The sequence below is a fragment of the Ascochyta rabiei genome, chromosome 16 (genome assembly GCF_004011695.2).
Source record: "Ascochyta rabiei chromosome 16, complete sequence".
NCBI classification, from domain to species: domain Eukaryota; kingdom Fungi; phylum Ascomycota; class Dothideomycetes; order Pleosporales; family Didymellaceae; genus Ascochyta; species Ascochyta rabiei.
The window spans coordinates 663,749-681,276 of NC_082420.1; the positions used below are offsets into that span (position 1 = coordinate 663,749).

At 52.0% G+C, this 17,528-nt stretch overlaps 7 protein-coding genes across 8 annotated transcripts, besides 3 other annotated features; 2 read left to right on the forward strand and 5 right to left on the reverse strand.

Moving 5' to 3' along the window:
* Positions 1-325: 325 nt before the first annotated feature.
* Positions 326-2,590, reverse strand: EKO05_0009145 (RNA recognition motif-containing protein; the record flags this gene model as incomplete). The annotated part of the gene is made up of 1 exon (XM_038946705.1): positions 326-2,590. One exon carries the CDS (start codon positions 2,588-2,590, stop codon positions 326-328), a length of 2,265 nt encoding a protein of 754 aa, XP_038795751.1.
* Positions 1,711-1,789: a tandem repeat.
* A 950-nt stretch (positions 2,591-3,540) lies between the features above and the next one.
* EKO05_0009146 (uncharacterized protein) lies at positions 3,541-5,317 on the forward strand (the record flags this gene model as incomplete). The annotated part of the gene is made up of 2 exons (XM_038942036.1): positions 3,541-4,379; positions 4,429-5,317. 2 exons carry the CDS (start codon positions 3,541-3,543, stop codon positions 5,315-5,317), a joined length of 1,728 nt encoding a protein of 575 aa, XP_038795752.1.
* An 827-nt stretch (positions 5,318-6,144) lies between these two features.
* Positions 6,145-8,801, reverse strand: EKO05_0009147 (uncharacterized protein; the record flags this gene model as incomplete). 2 transcript variants are annotated; one of them, XM_059637477.1, is made up of 4 exons in its annotated part: positions 6,145-6,763; positions 6,807-6,859; positions 6,909-8,460; positions 8,513-8,801. In XM_059637477.1, 4 exons carry the CDS (start codon positions 8,799-8,801, stop codon positions 6,723-6,725), a joined length of 1,935 nt encoding a protein of 644 aa, XP_059493460.1. The 2 variants fall into 2 exon arrangements, with proteins under 2 accessions (XP_059493460.1, XP_038795753.1); XM_038941938.1 differs by having other exon boundaries at positions 6,145-6,859.
* Positions 8,802-10,787: 1,986 nt separating this feature from the next.
* On the forward strand, positions 10,788-11,835 carry EKO05_0009148 (Pectate lyase; the record flags this gene model as incomplete). The annotated part of the gene is made up of 3 exons (XM_038942082.1): positions 10,788-11,309; positions 11,359-11,685; positions 11,737-11,835. 3 exons carry the CDS (start codon positions 10,788-10,790, stop codon positions 11,833-11,835), a joined length of 948 nt encoding a protein of 315 aa, XP_038795754.1.
* A 780-nt stretch (positions 11,836-12,615) lies between these two features.
* EKO05_0009149 (uncharacterized protein) lies at positions 12,616-13,606 on the reverse strand (the record flags this gene model as incomplete). Its single annotated transcript, XM_038942060.1, has 2 exons — positions 12,616-12,986; positions 13,045-13,606. The coding sequence occupies 2 exons, from the start codon at positions 13,604-13,606 to the stop codon at positions 12,616-12,618; spliced, it is 933 nt and encodes a 310-aa protein (XP_038795755.1).
* Positions 12,704-12,743: a tandem repeat.
* Positions 13,607-14,109: 503 nt separating the features above from the next.
* On the reverse strand, positions 14,110-15,137 carry EKO05_0009150 (uncharacterized protein; the record flags this gene model as incomplete). Its single annotated transcript, XM_038942013.1, has 2 exons — positions 14,110-14,537; positions 14,597-15,137. The coding sequence occupies 2 exons, from the start codon at positions 15,135-15,137 to the stop codon at positions 14,110-14,112; spliced, it is 969 nt and encodes a 322-aa protein (XP_038795756.1).
* Positions 14,439-14,490: a tandem repeat.
* A 285-nt stretch (positions 15,138-15,422) lies between the features above and the next one.
* EKO05_0009151 (NADPH:quinone reductase) lies at positions 15,423-16,567 on the reverse strand (the record flags this gene model as incomplete). Its single annotated transcript, XM_038942093.1, has 3 exons — positions 15,423-15,645; positions 15,710-16,333; positions 16,413-16,567. The coding sequence occupies 3 exons, from the start codon at positions 16,565-16,567 to the stop codon at positions 15,423-15,425; spliced, it is 1,002 nt and encodes a 333-aa protein (XP_038795757.1).
* Positions 16,568-17,528: the final 961 nt, after the last annotated feature.

Below are 17,528 nucleotides of genomic sequence, written 5' to 3' on the forward strand. Positions count from 1 at the left end.
GCATCTACGATGGGTAGCCGAGTCACACAACATGTGGCTACACGAAACAGGCCGTAGCGATACTACTTGACAATCTCGAAGGAGCGATTGAATGGGGGCCAGATCTACAACGTTTTCGTTGAACACACTTTCTCATTGTTGATTCCTGCCCATTTTGCGGCAACATGTCACAAAGTACATCTCACGAGTGGTCTGAAACTGCAAAATGCATTCGCGAACTGTTCAACATCAACAGAGCAGTGCTTCTCTCGGTATCGCGGCAGACTTTTAACCTTGAACGCCATCGCTATGACCTGAACTCATATCCACACATAACGAATCCAGACTACTTGCCCGCCCGATTCGCCTTCCTCTTCTGCCTCTTCTGGGCAATGATGCGCGTCCGCTGCGCCAACTTCTCCTTATCCATGCCCTCCTCTGCTGCAGCAGGCCGCTTGCTCCCTTCCGCACCTGACCCTGGTGCCTTCTTGCCGCTATCCCTGCCCTTGGCCTTCTTCGCGTCCCGACCTCCACCCGAGCTCGAGTCGCGCTTCCGCTTCTGTCCCTTCCCGCCACTACCCTTGGCGCTGTCCACATCCTCCTCCTCGGAATCAGCCTCGCCCTTCGCCGGTTTTGGCTCACGAGACTTTTCCTCTGCAGCCGAGCGACGCGAGACCACATTTGCGTTCTCGATAGCAAATTCGACGATAAGTCGTTTCCGCTTGTCTTCCAGTGCCTCTTTTTGTGCCTTCTTACTCTTCGGCATCTCGCCCTTGACTTTGTAATCCACGGCGTGTCCGTTCAGCCATCTCAGTCCCATGAGCGCATTGCGGTGCGTGTAGTATTCGATGAATCCGTAACCCCTACTCCTTCCTGCACCCGTGTCTTCCCCTACTTTGCTACCCTTTTCGGTCTCGAAGACAACCTTGGCTTGTCGAACGATACCCTTTCCGCGCTTCTTGCGGATCTTCTCAGCGATAACCATTTCCTCGCCACCGCGCGCGATTTCTGCTTTGGAGAGCTTTTGGCGCTTGCCAGTTTTGGTATCTTCGGCGAAACCAACGACGGCTTTTCGGGCGAGTTGCTTGAGGTCTTTAGAGGTTATGCTACGCGGAATGTTGCGGACGGAGAGACGGGTGAGTGAAAGGTGGAGGGAGGGGTTTTCTTGAATCTGCTTGCGGCGGAGCGTTGCGCTGTCTTCACGCATTTTGACTTCGGAAGGCGAGAGCTGCGAGTAGAGCGGCGAGTTTGAGGCAATGGTGCCTTCGTTGAGCAGATACAGACGGCGCTTGTCCTTGTCGCGGCTGAATCGGTTGGCAGCACCTTCAGCGGTCAGACGAGTTGCTTCATTCTTGTCGACAGCGCGGCTGAGGGAGAGAATGCGTCCATCCATGGTGTATTTGCCTGTCGGATCGGCATCGGCGTCTTCGAGGACGGAGTGCGTAGTTGTGATTGTTGCGCCGTCTTTGCGTTCGACGTTCTTGGTGTGCAAAGTGACCTTTGGTACGCCCTTGAGGCATTCGATCATCTCCTCCTCGTTGAAGAAGGCTACGAAACCTGTGCCCTTGGGTCGTTCTGTATCGCGGTCAATCACAACGCGTGCGTAGCGAATGGCGCCGAACCGTTGGAAGTGCTCCTTGAGACTATCGTCATCGACGGTGAAGGGAAGGTTGCGGATGAATATAACGTGATTCGGTCGCTGGGGCTTCGGCTCCTCGAGCTCAGCCCCACCGTCTTCGTCATCTGAAATGTCTTCGTCATCGTAGTCGGTGTTGCTGTCGTCTTCGTCGTCTTCGCTGTCGTCTTCCTCAGAACCGTTCTCGGAAGGTCCGTCGGTCGACCTGGCGTCTGAAGCATCGTCCATGTCTACGTCTGCCTTCTCCTCAGCCTCGTCGCCCTCCTGCTCGGTCTTCTGCAGCGTCTGCCATGCATCCTTGTCTACGGCCCAATCCACTGCAATAGGCCTTCCGTCAATCTCCCTGCCGTTCAGCTCCGCCAATGTCTTCTCTGCGTTCTTCTTGCCTCGCATAGCAACAAAGGCAAAACCTCGCAACTCTCCATTAGGCTTCTTGGGCAGGTTGATGAAGTGGGTTTTGCCAAAGCTGCGGAAATGCTTTTCGAGGTCTGCGGGGTTCTTGATGCTCCACGGCAAGTTGCGCACAATCAGCTTGGGCGTCTGGTTCTCCTTCTTCTGTGCCTCACGCTCTGCTTTTATTCTTTGACCCTTGCTCTCGCCTTCTCCCTCACGCTGCCTGGCCTCGGCGCTCTCGATGCGAATCTTCTTGCCCTGCAACTTTGCGCCGTCGAGCTCTTCTTGCGCGCGCTGTGCGTCTTCAACATCCGCAAATGTGACGAAACCGTAACCCTTCGATTCCTTGGTGTCTTTGTCGAGAACAACGAGCGCGTTCTTGATTGGGTACGAGTCAGAGAAGAATTCAGTAAGTGCCTCAGTCGTGACGTCCTTGGCCAGACCACGAACGAAGAGTTGTCTGCGAGCGTTTGATTTGCGATCGTTTGTTGGCGCACTGGCGGCTTGCTCGGCGTCGATGGCGGTAGGAACGGCATCGGCGCCTCCCTCAGAGAGACGCTGTTTCTTTCTACGAGGTGCCATGTTGTGGAACAAAGGTATAAGCTGGTATGCTTCGATATGTTGCTCTTCTCACCACCAGAAACTTTTTCCTGAGACGCGGCGCCATTCTCTGCCGCTCCGGCGCTAGTTGCGCAAAAAGAGGGGCTTTCCCGCCATTGGCTCGTTCCCTTCACGACTCCACCACCTGTGCATCCTTTGCACACGGGATGACGGCAGTCTTGCATGTCGCGCATCTTCACGTGGGCCCAGCTTGCAGCCTCGTGCATTTTGAGAAGCGCGTCAACCATAGAATCCCTTTGTTCGACCCAGCACGTGCGGCTGGCATGCAGTTGTGGGTTGCTCAACGTCTGTCTGACCGCTAGCCGCGGCTCAACGCCGTGTTAGTGCTTGGAGAACTGCTTCCTTCAAACAGGATTGGCGGGTGATGCCTTATCGCGGGGTGCTCTGCTGTGTTGAGAGTAGCCCTTACCGCAGCAGATACGAGTGAACAGGTATAAGAGGTAGGCCTTGGGCTTTGCGGATAGTTGTCACTGCAGCTGGTGTTGTTCGCTCCTCTCTATCTACGTTATTCATAACATTCTTAACGAAGACCTCCTCATATTCTCATCCTAATTGTTGGCTGCTCGGATTTGCCGTCTCCCTTACGACGGTAGTAGCCCTTATCTTCACTCTGCTCGGTCGTACTGGCCGGAAGGTCTCTCTTACGGTTACGATTGTTCAGGACTCGCCGTTACACATCTCGTTGATTGATCGCCCTCACACTTGGTGTTACATAAACGCAGATCTCTCTGACAGCGGGGGCTTTCACCCGAATCAGCAGGGTTCTTACTGAGTCTTGCTAAGCTCCTGCCGAAAGCGACTTAGTAGCGCCATCGACGTTCGGGTACCGCATATCGTGGAACAGATCTCCAGTGATCCCAAACCCAGCAGAAAGCAACGTTTTACTTGACATTGGGAAGCAAAGCTTCAACATGTCGCGACAGATGACCGAGACGGAGCCCCTCCTACCTCCTGACGTTTCCACATCCTCCTCGTCTCGCACCGCCGACAATCCATCATTCCCGCCCTCAATGGCTGCTATCTTAGACAAGATCGAAAAGGAAGTCAACGAACTTGATAATGAGAGCATTACCGAACGTTCACAAGTATTAGATGAAGGACTTAGTGACGATGCCACGCTTTACGACAAGAAATGTTTACTTGTGGACAGGCAAATAGACGCGTTTGGCATGGGTCGTTTTCAATGGATGATATGGTCGCTCTGCGGCCTCGGATATCTCATTGACTTGATGTGGGCGCAGGCTTTCGGTCTGGTCTTGTCCCCTCTTCAACAGGAGCTGGGTTTTGGCAACAATGAGACGGGCAAGCTCTCTACTGCCTTCTCGATAGGACTTACAGCTGGAGCGTTCGTCTGGGGTATCCTCGTCGATGTTATTGGCAGACGGTGGGCCTTCAATCTTACGGTTCTCATCGCCTGTACATTCGGACTGTGTCTAGGTACGCCAGATGATTACAACACCATCCTGGTTCTCACCGCTCTAACCGGCTTCGGTGTTGGCGGTAACATTCCTATTGACACCACTATTACCCTCGAATTTACTCCTGAAAGCAAGCGATATCTCCTCCCGCTTCTCTCCATTTTCCAGCCTCTGGGGGTGGTTATTTGCAGTATTATGGCCTACGGTTTTATACCTGTCCACAGCTGTTCGCCGAACTTCTCGGAAGCAGGACCGTTGCCTTCTTGCAAGAGCGTTGATATTGACGTGCCATGCTGCAAAAAAGGTGACAATGTGGGCTGGAGGTATCTGCTGTACGTAGGCCAGCTTCCCATGTGTGATACAGATGCTGATTCGTCATAGATACACACTAGGAGCACTCACTCTGCTGGTCTTCGTTCTACGATCCGTCGTATTTCGCTTCCAAGAGTCCCCGAAGTTCTTACTGTATCGCGGTAGAGATGCCCAGGCAGTTGAGGTACTGGAGAATATCGCACTGTACAACAAGACAACTTGCAGTCTGACACTCGAGCAACTTCAAGCCGTAGAACGAGAGCACAACTCTACAACCATCGGCGGCAACTCGAAGGAAAAGAACGACACCTGGAGAGGAAGGATCAAGCTTGAGCTCGCACGATTCCAAATCCTCTTTTCGTCACCCCAGATGATCCGCCTTACTATCCTCGTCTGGTTGACCTACATCTGCGACTTTACCGGCTTCACAGTCGCAGGCTCCTACCTCCCACGCATCATAGCGCTCAAGAACGGCGCCCTCAATCTCTCCCTCGACTACACGTACCGCTCCTACATACTCATCTACCTTCCTGGTACCATTGGCGTCCTCCTCGGCTCTATGCTCTACCGCACACCTAATGTTGGCCGCAAATACACCATGGTCGTTTCTTCCCTTCTGATGTCCGTCAGCATCTTTGTGTTCAGCGCCGTCAACAGTCCCGCGTCAAATATCGGCCTGAACGCCATGGAGTATTTCTTCCAGTCCATGTTCAACGCCGTGCTGTACGGGTGGACGCCCGAAGCTTTTCCGGCGCAAATCAGAGGCACAGCGTGCGGCATCGCGAGTTTCTGGGGACGATTGTTCGGTATCGTGAGTCCTCTTATTGCGCAGCACTTGTACGCGAGAAGCAGGGATGACAAGGGGGATGTGAACAGCGTGTTGTACCTTGCGGGTGGAGTGACGCTTGGATGCGTGGTCACGACTGCATTGTTGCCAGGGAAGATACTGAAGAAGTAGATGAGGTCGGTTTAGGCAATAGAACAGTAAGGCTGAGGCGTGTTTCTTAATATTGAGATTTGTACATGATGAAACGAGCAATATCTATCAGTATCCACCATTTCCTATTACGACCATCTCGAACAGATACGTTCTTGCTTCTCGGCTGTCTGAAGGCAGCTACGTCGCACTGTCTTATTAAGCAGATAGCACCCTCGAGGACGATCATAGGATTCTATTGAACGCTGGAAATATTGTTACTACCGATCATTTCTGCATTGTAGACATGATTTTTTTTATCTATCATAGCTAGGCTCACCGAGGCAATGTCTAGATAATCTGGTAGCCATCTCATTCTATTTCAGTGGCGTACCACGATATCAATCTTCCTCGCTCGCGTCCTGTTACCTATACTTTTTTTCGCAAAGATCCTCGATTATTGGCTCTCTTACATGACCTGGGTATTGCGGTCAATGAGTTGAAATAGGTCTCGGGAGTAAGCTCGTCGTCACTAGTGGGACGCTAGTAACGAGTGTATTTGAGTGTTTGGTGGTTATAGCAATGAAGAAACGTCGGGGTTTCTACTACAGAATTCTGTATTGGCACGAAGCAGAGATGTGCCTCTTGCGCTTCGAATTTTCTTGCGAAGAAAAAGTTGGTATGTCATGATAGTACCATCCTGGTGAAGAGCAGAGCAGAGTATTCTGTGTTTGTCTTGATACTTTGTAGTCCCCAACAGTATAAGACCGTAGACTGCTGTGGGCTTGTAAATTCGCTACCAAACGTACAGATATATAGGTGTTCTGAAATTCATTTTTGATTCGATGGGTTGGATTCTAAAATTCAGTTCAGTCCCGTCCAGATCTGAGGAGTTCAAACGCATTGATGATGCCGTTGACTTCGTCGTTGAGCTTCGACCGTTGAGCCAGATACGCGCCTTCGTTCATCTTGCGTGCCTTGATGTCTCTCCTGTTACCCGAATATACTGCATGTCGTATGCTCTTACAGATGCCTTCACCGGGGTACGCGACGATGCCGACAGCAGCGGAAGCCGTTTTCGAAGTGAATCCCAGTACGCCTTTGCCGAGACCTTTCGCAAATCCTAGTGCACCGTCCTTTTTGGCGTCCTCGTACGGCCGTACGAAAAGATCAGAGAAGCCGTCGTACATGCCAAATGCAAAGTTCTTACCGGCTTTGCCGAAACCAGTCTGGATATTTGTCACTTCGCCGTGGTCCTTGATTTCTTCTCCATATAGCTTTGGAACAGCTCGGAAACCTTCAGCTGCTGCAAGGGGTAGGTCGACAATAGAGCCCTTGAAAAGAGCGATGTTGAATTTTCCGAAACTCTTCACTCCTGCGGTAGCCATTCTGCCAGCAGTTGTGGCGTTGTGGGCTGAATCGCTCGTTCCTTCGGTCTTCGACCGATTCAGCTCTTTGTAAGGATCGTAAAGCATACCGATCGTTGCTCTGCCCATGTTAGTAACGATCGACATGCCTGCAGAGCCAGTACTTGTGATCGGATCCCAGCGATGATCAGTGATATGCACTGTCTGGGTCTGGTAACTAGTAACGTTAACAGAGATTCGAAGATTAGCTGACTTGGATAACTTACTTGCTGAGGTCTTTAGGAGAAATGACTCCATTGTCGAGAAGGATCTGTGCTGCGAGTTTCGATAATCGGATTGGAGCCTTCTTGTATACCCACACAGCTGGCAGATCATGCAGAACATTACAGGCTATCGCCTCGAATGGCAGATTGGCATGGAACGACTGCACGGCTGCTTTGAGACCTTGCTCTTCAGCCATTTGGGAGGAGATGTTCTGAGCTGCAGACTTCATCTCGGGTGCAAGACAGAGATGGATTGCATCGACCAGGTTCTGGCTGGATAGCAATTTGTGTGATATTGGCCTTGGTCCAGCACCAGCTTCGGCAATCATGTTTCCCCAGAATGGCTGATCACCAAAGAACGGCACTACCAAGGTAGGACACGCGTTTTTTAGTCCACAAGCAGCTGTGCCTGCACCGCCATGATGAACCACAGCTGTGACGTGCTGGAACAGCCATTCATGATCACAGTCACCGATAAACAGAACGTCGCCAGTCTCTTCAGGGAGTCCTTCTCCTAGGTTACTCCAACCTTTGGACACGACAGCTCGAACACCGCACAGTTGCACAGCTTCCAAAATCAACGAAGTCATCTTGGTAGTGTCTTCAAGGACGATACTGCCGAAGCCAATGTAGATGGGTGGCGGACCGGCTTGGAGAAACTTGAAGATTGCTGCTGGAGGCTCGTAAGGCGGTGGATCGCGAAAGAAGAAGCCGCACACATCAATGTACGAAGGCCAATCCGCGGGTTTGGGAACGAGTGCTGGTGACCAGCAGTATGTGAAAGGTATCTCTAGCACCTCTGCAAGCGCAGGCCCGACTGTTGTAGGCACGGGTTCCAGATCTAGAGTGGCTCGGAACTTATTAATTACGGCACCCAGACCTTGCCAGGTAAGGAATTCCACAATGCCGTATGATGCGTAATTGACGAGCGCAGGGTCGATCTCTCCAATTTTAAAATTCGCTAGGGGATGCGGGAATGCCCTGGTGCTACTCCACGGCATGGTGAACATTAGGTGGAGCGGAACCCCTAGCGCTTGTGCGCAGTGAACGTGCGCGAAGCTAGGTGGGTTGGCGATGATTGCATCGGCGACGAATGGTTCTTTCGAATCAAGATCTGCATCTACACATGATTTCCAGCAACCATCAAGGATTTCCGATATCATGATTTGTTTACGCTTGATGTCGCCTTCTCGCAAACTCTTCATCGAGGGTATCAGTCCAGGGTTCTTAACCATGTAGGCCATGAGCTCTTTTGGATCGCCTCCTATCGGAAAGAACTCCAGGTTTGACTTCTTGACGAGATCCTCGAACGTGTTGTGGGTCGCTATTCGAACACGATGACCGTACTTTTGTAGTTCTTGACCCAAGGCAACGAAAGGTTGTACATCACCACGACTGCCCACTATCTGAATGACGACATTCATCCTTATACTCCAGCCTCGGTATGTTGTTAACCGGCGGCTGGGCTCAAATGACTCTTTGTTCTTCTCAGGGACAAGCTTGACGAGCGTTTTGGTGAGTCGCGACTTCAGATCAATGTCGATACGACCGTCATCTAGGATATTTAGATCAGTTGATAATTTCCCTAATAATGATAACATACATACTAGTAACTCCAGTATCGCCGGACGGAGGTATTGAGCCTTCTGCAGCATCAAGCTCGAGGAGTGAACTTGATGCACTAGCATCCCCGGCGTTGACATATGGATTTGAGGAAATAATCGGAGATGACATCTCGTAAGCGTACTTTTGGTGCGAGTTTGCTCTGCTTGGTATAGTCCTGAAAGTTGCTGGCGATTCGAGTCTGTATGGAGGAGGAGCTGCACTCGACTGCATTCCGTCGTCGTACTCCCCCCATACTGGAATTGGCGCCTGTGTACTGTCTGGTCGTCCCATTTTCTCTGGTCTTGATTATGCGATTTACTCTTCTTTTACGGCTGCTGCTGCCTTATATAAAGGCGTTTACGAAACCGCCAGACAACATCCCGAATACGCGTATAGCGCACGGGCCATTGTGACGAACCCTAGTGGACCGACACGCTGGTGCAGAGTTTAACAAAGCATACAGCGATGACGGCAATCGTGGCTAAGCCTCAAGATACGACTTACACGTTCTGTGATCCCGGAAACCTGTGCCCAAGCCGCTTCTCAATCTTCATAAATCTCCCAGTATTCACAACACTAAGGAAGCATTGCTGTAGGGTGATGATGCTAATGTATACAAACGTAATGATCCAATCTTGTTCAGCGACTCACTGCTAATTCGCTGTTCAGTCGTACATGCGATTACCACTGCCGCACCTCCGATCTGCTAGAAGTGAGTGCGGGTCAAGCTGCGCCGATAAATCATGCATGAACTTGATCGAGACCATGGGTCTAGTCTAGCAAGCGTGGATCCTCATAGACTCTTCAAGCTTGCGGGTCATCTATGATACTGCGTCTGGCAGGTATCACCGCACCTCGTCTGCGATCTGGCGTCTACTAGAGTCGAAGCAGAGGGTACATATTGTGGTATTACCTGTAGGTACACCAAGAGCTTGACATCTTTTGAAACAGTTGAACGCGAAAATCGCAATTGTGTCGTGTGTCCAACGGGTTCAATGTCCCGCCCTGGCTTATGCCTGTTGGCTGTAGAACGGGGAGTAAGGAGCTGTGAGAGAAGAAGAACGCGAAGCCGAGAGCGAGATCTCTAAACGAGTCGTTGCGTCGTTATCGCCTACCAATTAACATGCCATAGAGTTAGTGCGACTGAGCGAAACATAATACATCAAGGGGTTCCGGGGCTTGCAATGCAGGCTCCGGTCTTGGCACGGGGAGCTTGACTCCAGCGGCGGAGCAGACCGCATACGGCAGCGTAGTGCTTGGCGCAACGTGTCTGGGAGGTCCTGGGTTCGGGAAGGGTGTAGAGGCGGCAAGGCCCATTCGTCAACGGTATCGCTAAGCTCAGGGGGATAGTGAGAGGCTGCATCCGTTGCCCAGCCTGCTAACGGTCTCGAGATGGGTCAAACACGGATGGTTGAAGTCGAATAAGCTCATTGAGCTGTAGCCAAGCTTGTCTGTGAGGTGCTGGGACTTCGGAGTATTGGACAGCGGGATCGCAGGGTTGACAGAAGTCTCCGTAGGATGGCACGTGCACGCTAGCTTCATCCTCTCTAGCATCGTTCCAAACACTTCTTTCCACGCTATTTCTTCAACAAGCACGGAGGCGGGATGCTCTGACAAACACAGTGTATACATCAGCGATCAGAATCTTGCATCATTCACTCTGTACGCGCTCTCACACTCCGCAACAATTTATTCTCTGCGCTAGCAGGATCTTCCCATTGGTGGGACTTCTCCTTCTCCATCGCCAAGCTTCGTTTACTTCGTTCCTAAACAGTGGCGCCGAAACATAGATTGCTATTGCCTTTTTACACACATGGGAAACAAGCTAGCTGCATATGCATCTAGTGTATCTGGGGTACAGCTGTCATGATTCACTTGCATTTGGTCATGTGTACCGTAGTACACCATACGTAGGTGTGCTTGATGATTGTATTAATTCCGCTACAGAAGTGCTCTCCCTCCTTGCGAATGGTGGATGATATTGCATGCTCAAGACATTCAGGAAGGGGTACAGTATACACGGAGGAATTGTACGATCAGATCGCCAAGATGTTGTTTCTGTCTTGCGATATTTAAGGGGTCTTCCCATGGAGATCATGGCAGGACAATAACTCTTGGTACTCTCTTGGTATTCCATCCTATCCGCTATATAAGAACTTCCTACGACATCATCCACAACCCATCCAGCAAGTACCAAGAGTTGATCTCTATCCATTCTTTCCATCTTATTTGAGACTTCCATTCGTTCATCAACCTCATTCTTCACCAATCATCAACATGCGTTTTTTCGAGATTGCTACTGTCCTTGCGGCCGCTGGTGCCGTCCAGGCTGCTCCCATGGAGAAGAGGGCTGCCGCCGTCGATGAACTTGTCGGTTTTGCCGCCGGCACAACCGGTGGTGGAAGCGGAGCTGGCACGACTGTCAGCGACTGCGCCGGTCTGACTGCTGCCGCGAAGAAGGGCGGTGTCATCAAGGTCAAGGGTACCCTCACTGGATGCGGCATCGTCAAGATCGTCAGCAACACCAGTGTCCTTGGAGTTGGCGCCAACGCAGGTCTTACCGATGGTGGCTTCCAGGTCAGGAAGGCGGATAACGTTATCATCCGTAACCTGAAGTTCTACCGCGCACCCAAGGGAAAGGACCTTGTCGATATTGACGCTTCTACTCGTGTCTGGGTTGACCACAACGACTTCTCCTCCGTTGGCATCACTGGTGACAAGGACACCTACGATGGTCTCCTCGATGCTAAGCACGGCGCCGATTCGCTGACCTTCTCCTGGAACAAGTTCCACGACCACGTAAGTAAACAATCATTCTTGTCCAGTCAACCTATCTAACATCGCCCAGTGGAAGGGCTCCCTCGTCGGCCACTCCGACAACAACGCCGGCGAAGACAGCGGCAAGCTGCGCGTCACCTACCACCACAACGACTTCCAGAAGGTCAACTCCCGCCTCCCCTCGGTCCGTTTCGGAACCGCCCACGTCTACAGCTCGTGCTACAACGGCGGTATCTCCGGCGTCAACAGCCGCATGGGAGCTCAGGTCCTCGTTGAGAACACCTCCTTCACCGGTGTCGAGCGGGCTATTGTCACCAACCTCGACTCGGACGAGGAGGGCTCCGCCAACGAGCGCAACAACCTCTTCACCTCCTCGACTACCGAGATCACCAAGAAGGTAAGCTTCTGACTACTCTCCTCATGCGAACACAGTCTAACACAGAGACAGAACACCTGGACTCCTAGCTACAAGTACACCGCCGACGCCGCTGCCTCTGCTTGCAGCATCGTTGCCAAGTCTGCTGGTGTTGGTGTCGTCACCTTCTAAGCAAATCCCCCGAGAAGAAACACTCGAACGCAATGGCTGTCAGCCTGAGGGGACGCCCGAGGGCTGGGTGTCAGCGCATTGATTGAAACGGGATGGAATCTCGCTCTTTGTACATACAATCCTTCTTGAATATAATTCAGTTTTGCCATCTCAACCAAGCCCGAATGATATGCCGGGAAATCCACAACTGCCTTGCAGTGCAGGCTGTCTCGTTTGCAGCGAGGCGACTCCAAGGCTGCGCGCCGCGCAAGCCGCGCAAGCCGCGCAGCCTCGTTTTCATCGCCGTGGACTTCGTTCGCGCCTCCAACCCCTGCCTAGCTCACCCGCGTGCTGAACATCACTTAGCTCCAGCACTGCGCCTAGCCTTTCAACACACTGCCCCGCCTGCGCTCACGTACCGCCTCAGTGTGCAGAAGTGCAAGCTTGTCTGTCCGAACAGTCATCTCTTCCCGTGCGCTGGTGTTCTCGGCTTCGAGGACCACCCGGTCGTTCTCCTTACGGGATAAGTTAAGAGAACGGTAAGAGAATGAAGAACGAAGAATCGCGAACGTAGTATTGAGTCGTACGTGGCCTATTGACTGCCTTTCATTTGGTCAATTCACCTCACTAACACGCGATAATGGTGAGGACTCATGCGGTGTCCCAATGAGCCCTAACCAGGTCCTCAGCTCATCCATAATTGTAAGTCCAGGTGGTGTGTCGAGCACTCATCGGTCTTGTCCTGATCTACGACACCTGCTGCAGCCAGCTAAAAGTCATCAAAGCACAGTGCTGATCAAATTAGAAGCGTTGACCGAGTACACGTTCCAATGTCCCTTTGAGACCCTCATATCGCGTCTTCCAACTAGCAGTCTGTTCTGCGGCTGTTTTCGCCTTTTCCTTCTCATCCTCCAGCTCTTTCCCCATCTTCGCTCGACCTTCTTCCAAGACCGTGAGCCTGCATTGGAGCTCCTGAACCTGAGCCTTCAGATAATCTGTTTGGTTCCTTTCGGTTTTCTGTATTGCGCCGAGTTGCGACAGCATTCTAGTCTTGAAGTCGTAGTAGCTCTCGTCCATGGCGTTTACGTGCTGGTTGAAAACGGAGGTTGCGGCTGGGTTGTCGCGAAGCCCGGCGGTGTCGGTATCCGCGATGAGCTCGGGAGGTGAGGTGTCTATGGAACAGTGATTAGATACATCTCATGATGCAAGTCATCAAAAGCAGATGCTTACCTGAAAGCGTATCGCTTTCATCTGTATCATCGCCATCCACTAGGACGCCACGACCCCGTGCAACATCGCGGCAAGCAGCTCGAAAGTGTGATTTGAAAAAACCAAGCTTTGGCTGCACGGCTGTGGACTCACCGTTACTGAGAAATATGAACCTAATAAGAGTCTCGAGTCGATCCACACCAGCTGGGTGACCAGTCTCAATGGAATGGTTGTAAGGTGTTCTCAGGTACATATCTACTAGATCGACGGCTGGTTTCATGTAGGAAAGACCCTTTTTGGAGCCTGTCGGATCCGCAATCATGTGATCGCTGAAGAGCTCGACGTCGTTGCTGCCTGAGATGCGCGCGTATACCTTGTTACCGGTGTCTGTGGAGCCGACTTCGAGGGCGACAAGCAGCATGGATTTGAGGATAATCTTGCCGTCCATGTATTCTCCATCGAAGGGGAGCGTCTTGGTATGTAGACGTTCCGTATCGACAAAGGCTCTGAAGTAATCTGGGAATTCCTGACTCGCCCACGCTTCGACGTCTTCGAGCGAGCCAGGTGTGAGCGTCGCGACCATGTTCGACGCTACAGCTTCGAGAGGAATGAGGAAGTGGTTGATGAATTCTCAGTGTGCTTAATGAGTGAATAATTCAAAGTGCAGTGCAGGAAGGCAGAAGGCAGGTCGCAGACGCGTTAGTAAACAAACCAGAAACGCCTTCACCTCATCTCACCGCAACCCACGCCAGATACCCAGGGCATGACGACATCAATCAACTCTGCACAGTTTCGGCATCAAAACCATTTACCAGTGCTGTCAAGACTAGCATGAGTTGACCGGAGGGCAGCAGTGCTGCTGGGGAAATTGAGCTCATGTCAGTAACGCAGAAAGCAAACCGTAGGAAGGCGCGGTGGATCGAGACGTCGAAAGAGGTTGACGAAAGATTTTTTTTTAAAGCAACGAATTGATAGATTTCGCTCCACACACGCCTCAATGAGCGCAATACACGGCACCACTCACTCCCTTTCGGCCTCTCCAGCACACCACCCATCCACCACCCTCCAAATCCCCAACCCACTCCTTCAAAATTCTCGCTCCACAGTATCCCACAGAACCTTCTTAAGCCCCTCATACTGCGCCTTCCACTTCTCTGCCTCTTCCTTTGCCGCCAACAAATCGCTTTGCAGCTTGTCGCGCTCGGCTTCTGCGGAGGCTACGCTGAGCTCGAGACTGTGGACTCGAATAGTCAGCGCGGCTTTCTCGTGGGTGTCGATTACTCGGGCTGCGTTAATTTGGGTCGTTAGGGTGGTTTTGAATGTGGCAAACGCCTGGTCTAGGGATTGTGGGTGCTCGTTAGCGACGGCGGTGGGTGTAGGGGGTTCGCTGCGATGGCTGATGTAGCCGGTTTCTAGAGTCGTGGGCGCAGTCGGGGCTGTGGCTGCAGTCGGAGTCGGTGTTGGAGTTGATGCTGGGCTCTGAGCGGTGGTGAGGTGCGTCTTATGGGGCAACTCTACCGATGGTGTGGTTAGCGATACTATAGATTGGCGGGTATGATGATTGTAGTCTCACCCAGACGAACGCAACGGTCTGCAATTCTCTTTTCGCGCGCCTCGCGAGTGACCTGTTCAGCAACTTCACAACAGGCGCCTGGGAAGTGTTCCTTGAAAGCGCTGGTTTTGGAGCGTATGCCAGTGCCCTTGACTCTTTTGATACTGACGCAATACCGTATGAGGGCTTCGAAACGCGCCGCACCAGTTTCGTCTTCAACCGGCCCCACCAAACAGTACGGCGTGTGGAAATGCACTGGAGGGTTGGTAGTGTCGCGGTGTACCTCCATGTAGCCTCCAGCGGCATGACCCAGACTGACAGATCCGTTTCGCTCAGTCCAAGCGTACACGCGTGCTAGATACGGACCCGCGAGAGAGCCTACAGGAATGGTTATCAGTAGCTCTTCTTTGGTCACTCGAATACTGTTCATGACACGCCCTGTCAATCTAAGGCGAACTGTCATATCGGAACTTGTTAAACCATCGAGCTTGGCAAAGCTGTCCGGAAAGCCTGCCTGCGCCCACGTTCGAATGCTATCCAGGGTTTCGATATCGACAGCCATGCTGGAAAGCGATGTGGTGTAAAGGAAAGGAGAACGGTTGGGCAGACGGGGTGAGCAGTTGCGACCGAGAGTAATGTAAAGGCAGTGAAAAGTCGCAGCAACTTGTGCCGCATGCGAATCATCTTTCATCTTCACTTTGAGAAACTTGAAGTGGCATGTGAAATTCTACGTTATGTACGTATTGTGTTTCGTTCTGTGCAAGTAACAACAGTCATATCAAATTAATTGAGGTGATGGAGAATACTCAGCAGCTTTTAAAAAATTCGTCTCCCAGTGCGAAGAAATCTACGGCTTCAACAACAGCTTTCCAGTCGTCTTCCGTCCTTCGATGTCCTCAGTGGCGCGCTTGATGTCCTCCAATGGGTAGACGTTGTGGATCTTGACGTTCAACCCGTCTTTCTCGATGAAGCTCCACAGTTCCTTGGCATACTGCTGGAACTCCTCGCGGGTGGCGATGTAGTTGAAAAGCGTGGTGCGCAAGAGCTTGGCATTTTTTGCTGACAGGCGGCTGCATCATGTTAGCATATCCATTGTGGTTCTGAGACGTTCAGATAGAGTGGAGGTGGGCTTACCTAAGAGCAAATCCAGTGACTGGTCCAGAAGCGTTGCCGAAGCTCACCATCGTACCCTTTCTCCTAACAACCGCCAGACTGCTGTCGAACGTATCCTTGCCTACAGAATCGAACACTGCATGCACGCCCTCCCCGCCGGTGATCTCCAGGACCTTCTTCACAAACACATCGCGGTCGTCTGCGTGGTACTCAAGTAACACCTCTGCGCCGTTTTCTTTGGCAAGCTGCCTCTTCTCAGGCGTACTCGCTGTTGCAATCGTCCTCGCGCCAACCGCCTTCAACAACTGGCAGAGCCACAACCCCACACCACCTGCAGCAGCAGTAACCAGGACCCAGTCCCCTTTCTGCACAGCATACGCTTCACGAATCAGAGTAAGGGCAGTCAGAGCCTGGAGGGGTACCGCGGCGCCAATCTTGGTGCTGATGGAGTCCGGAATGGTGACCACGTATTTGGCGGTCGTGGCGGTGTACTCAGCATATGCATTCTGACCCATGTAGACTACACGAGCTCCAACGGTGAGGTCAGATGGCGCCTTGGGGCCGACTGCAGCGATGGTACCGGAACCTTCGCGCCCCAGAATGTATGGGAGCGAGGGGGGTGTGTAGACGCCAGAGCGGAAGTAGCTGAGAAGCATCAGAAGCTTGCACTCAATGATGTTGATTGTTTTTGAAACAGTTGAGTATTTGGAGTCTTGGAGCTTACGTGTCAATGAAGTTGATGCCAATATACTCGTTCTTGATGAGGACTTCATCGCCCTTGGGTTCAGGGACTGGCACATCGGTCTTGTACTGCAGCACATCGGTTCCTCCCGTCTTTTCGATGACAACCGCCTTCATAGTCTTGGGAAGGGACGACATATTTCTGATGAATATAGCTCTTGGGCCTACCTGGTTACTCAAGGAAGCTAGTCTTACAGATGCAATTGAGGAGGAGGCAGACAGTCGAAAGGCGCGGGTAGCGTGAGAAGCCCAGGACATACGATCAAAGAAAACCTTGAAGTAGACGGAGTTTGTTGGGAAGTCGCGAGTACTTATCCGGCGTCGTGGTGGGTGAGACCGGTGATGATAAATACATAGAGGTTATATCCGAACGAGCCCCGCTTTCCCCGCACGTCATTCCGCTCGAGACGCGATGTTAACATCTCTACTCTCAGCTTGAAACTGACGAGAATGAAGTCGAAGCTCACTCAGACCTCCCACCAATGAGCCGTTGGCCCACGACAGGAGGATACCAACACTGTAAGCATCCAGCTATACTCGGGAATCATGCTATATCCGACTCCGACCTCGGATCCGACCTTTTCACCACACCACGCCTTGCCAACACGATCACGGCTGCCCGACATGACCTCAAGCAAGCGAAGAGCTAGACTTGGAGATAGGAGTTAATGCAGTACGTTTCCAGAGAGCAGCCAGGATCTATGCTGGATGGTGCATCGCGCGACGCGAACGCGTGTCAGACTAAAATGCAGGCTCCATGTATTGGCCATTGAACCGCCCACCGCCGACGATATCAAGAGCGCAGCTCGACTAACCGTCTTTGGAAAAGCTCAAGCAAGTCTGGGAAGAAACATTACCCAGACAGAAAGCGCCGTTAGCGTATGTGGTGTTCACACATGGATCCGTTTGTCGGCTGCTTAGATGAACGAACCCAACAACGCCCCCGTAGGTTAGAAGCAGGGCTTAACACCTCCCCACAGAAGCACCTCCTTATGCGTTGAGGGCCTGCTCTTCCGGAACAGACTTTTGTCTGCAAAGACTGTCAAGTCCACGCAACTCGTTGATCGAGACACACCAATGAAACCAGCTTTGACAATGC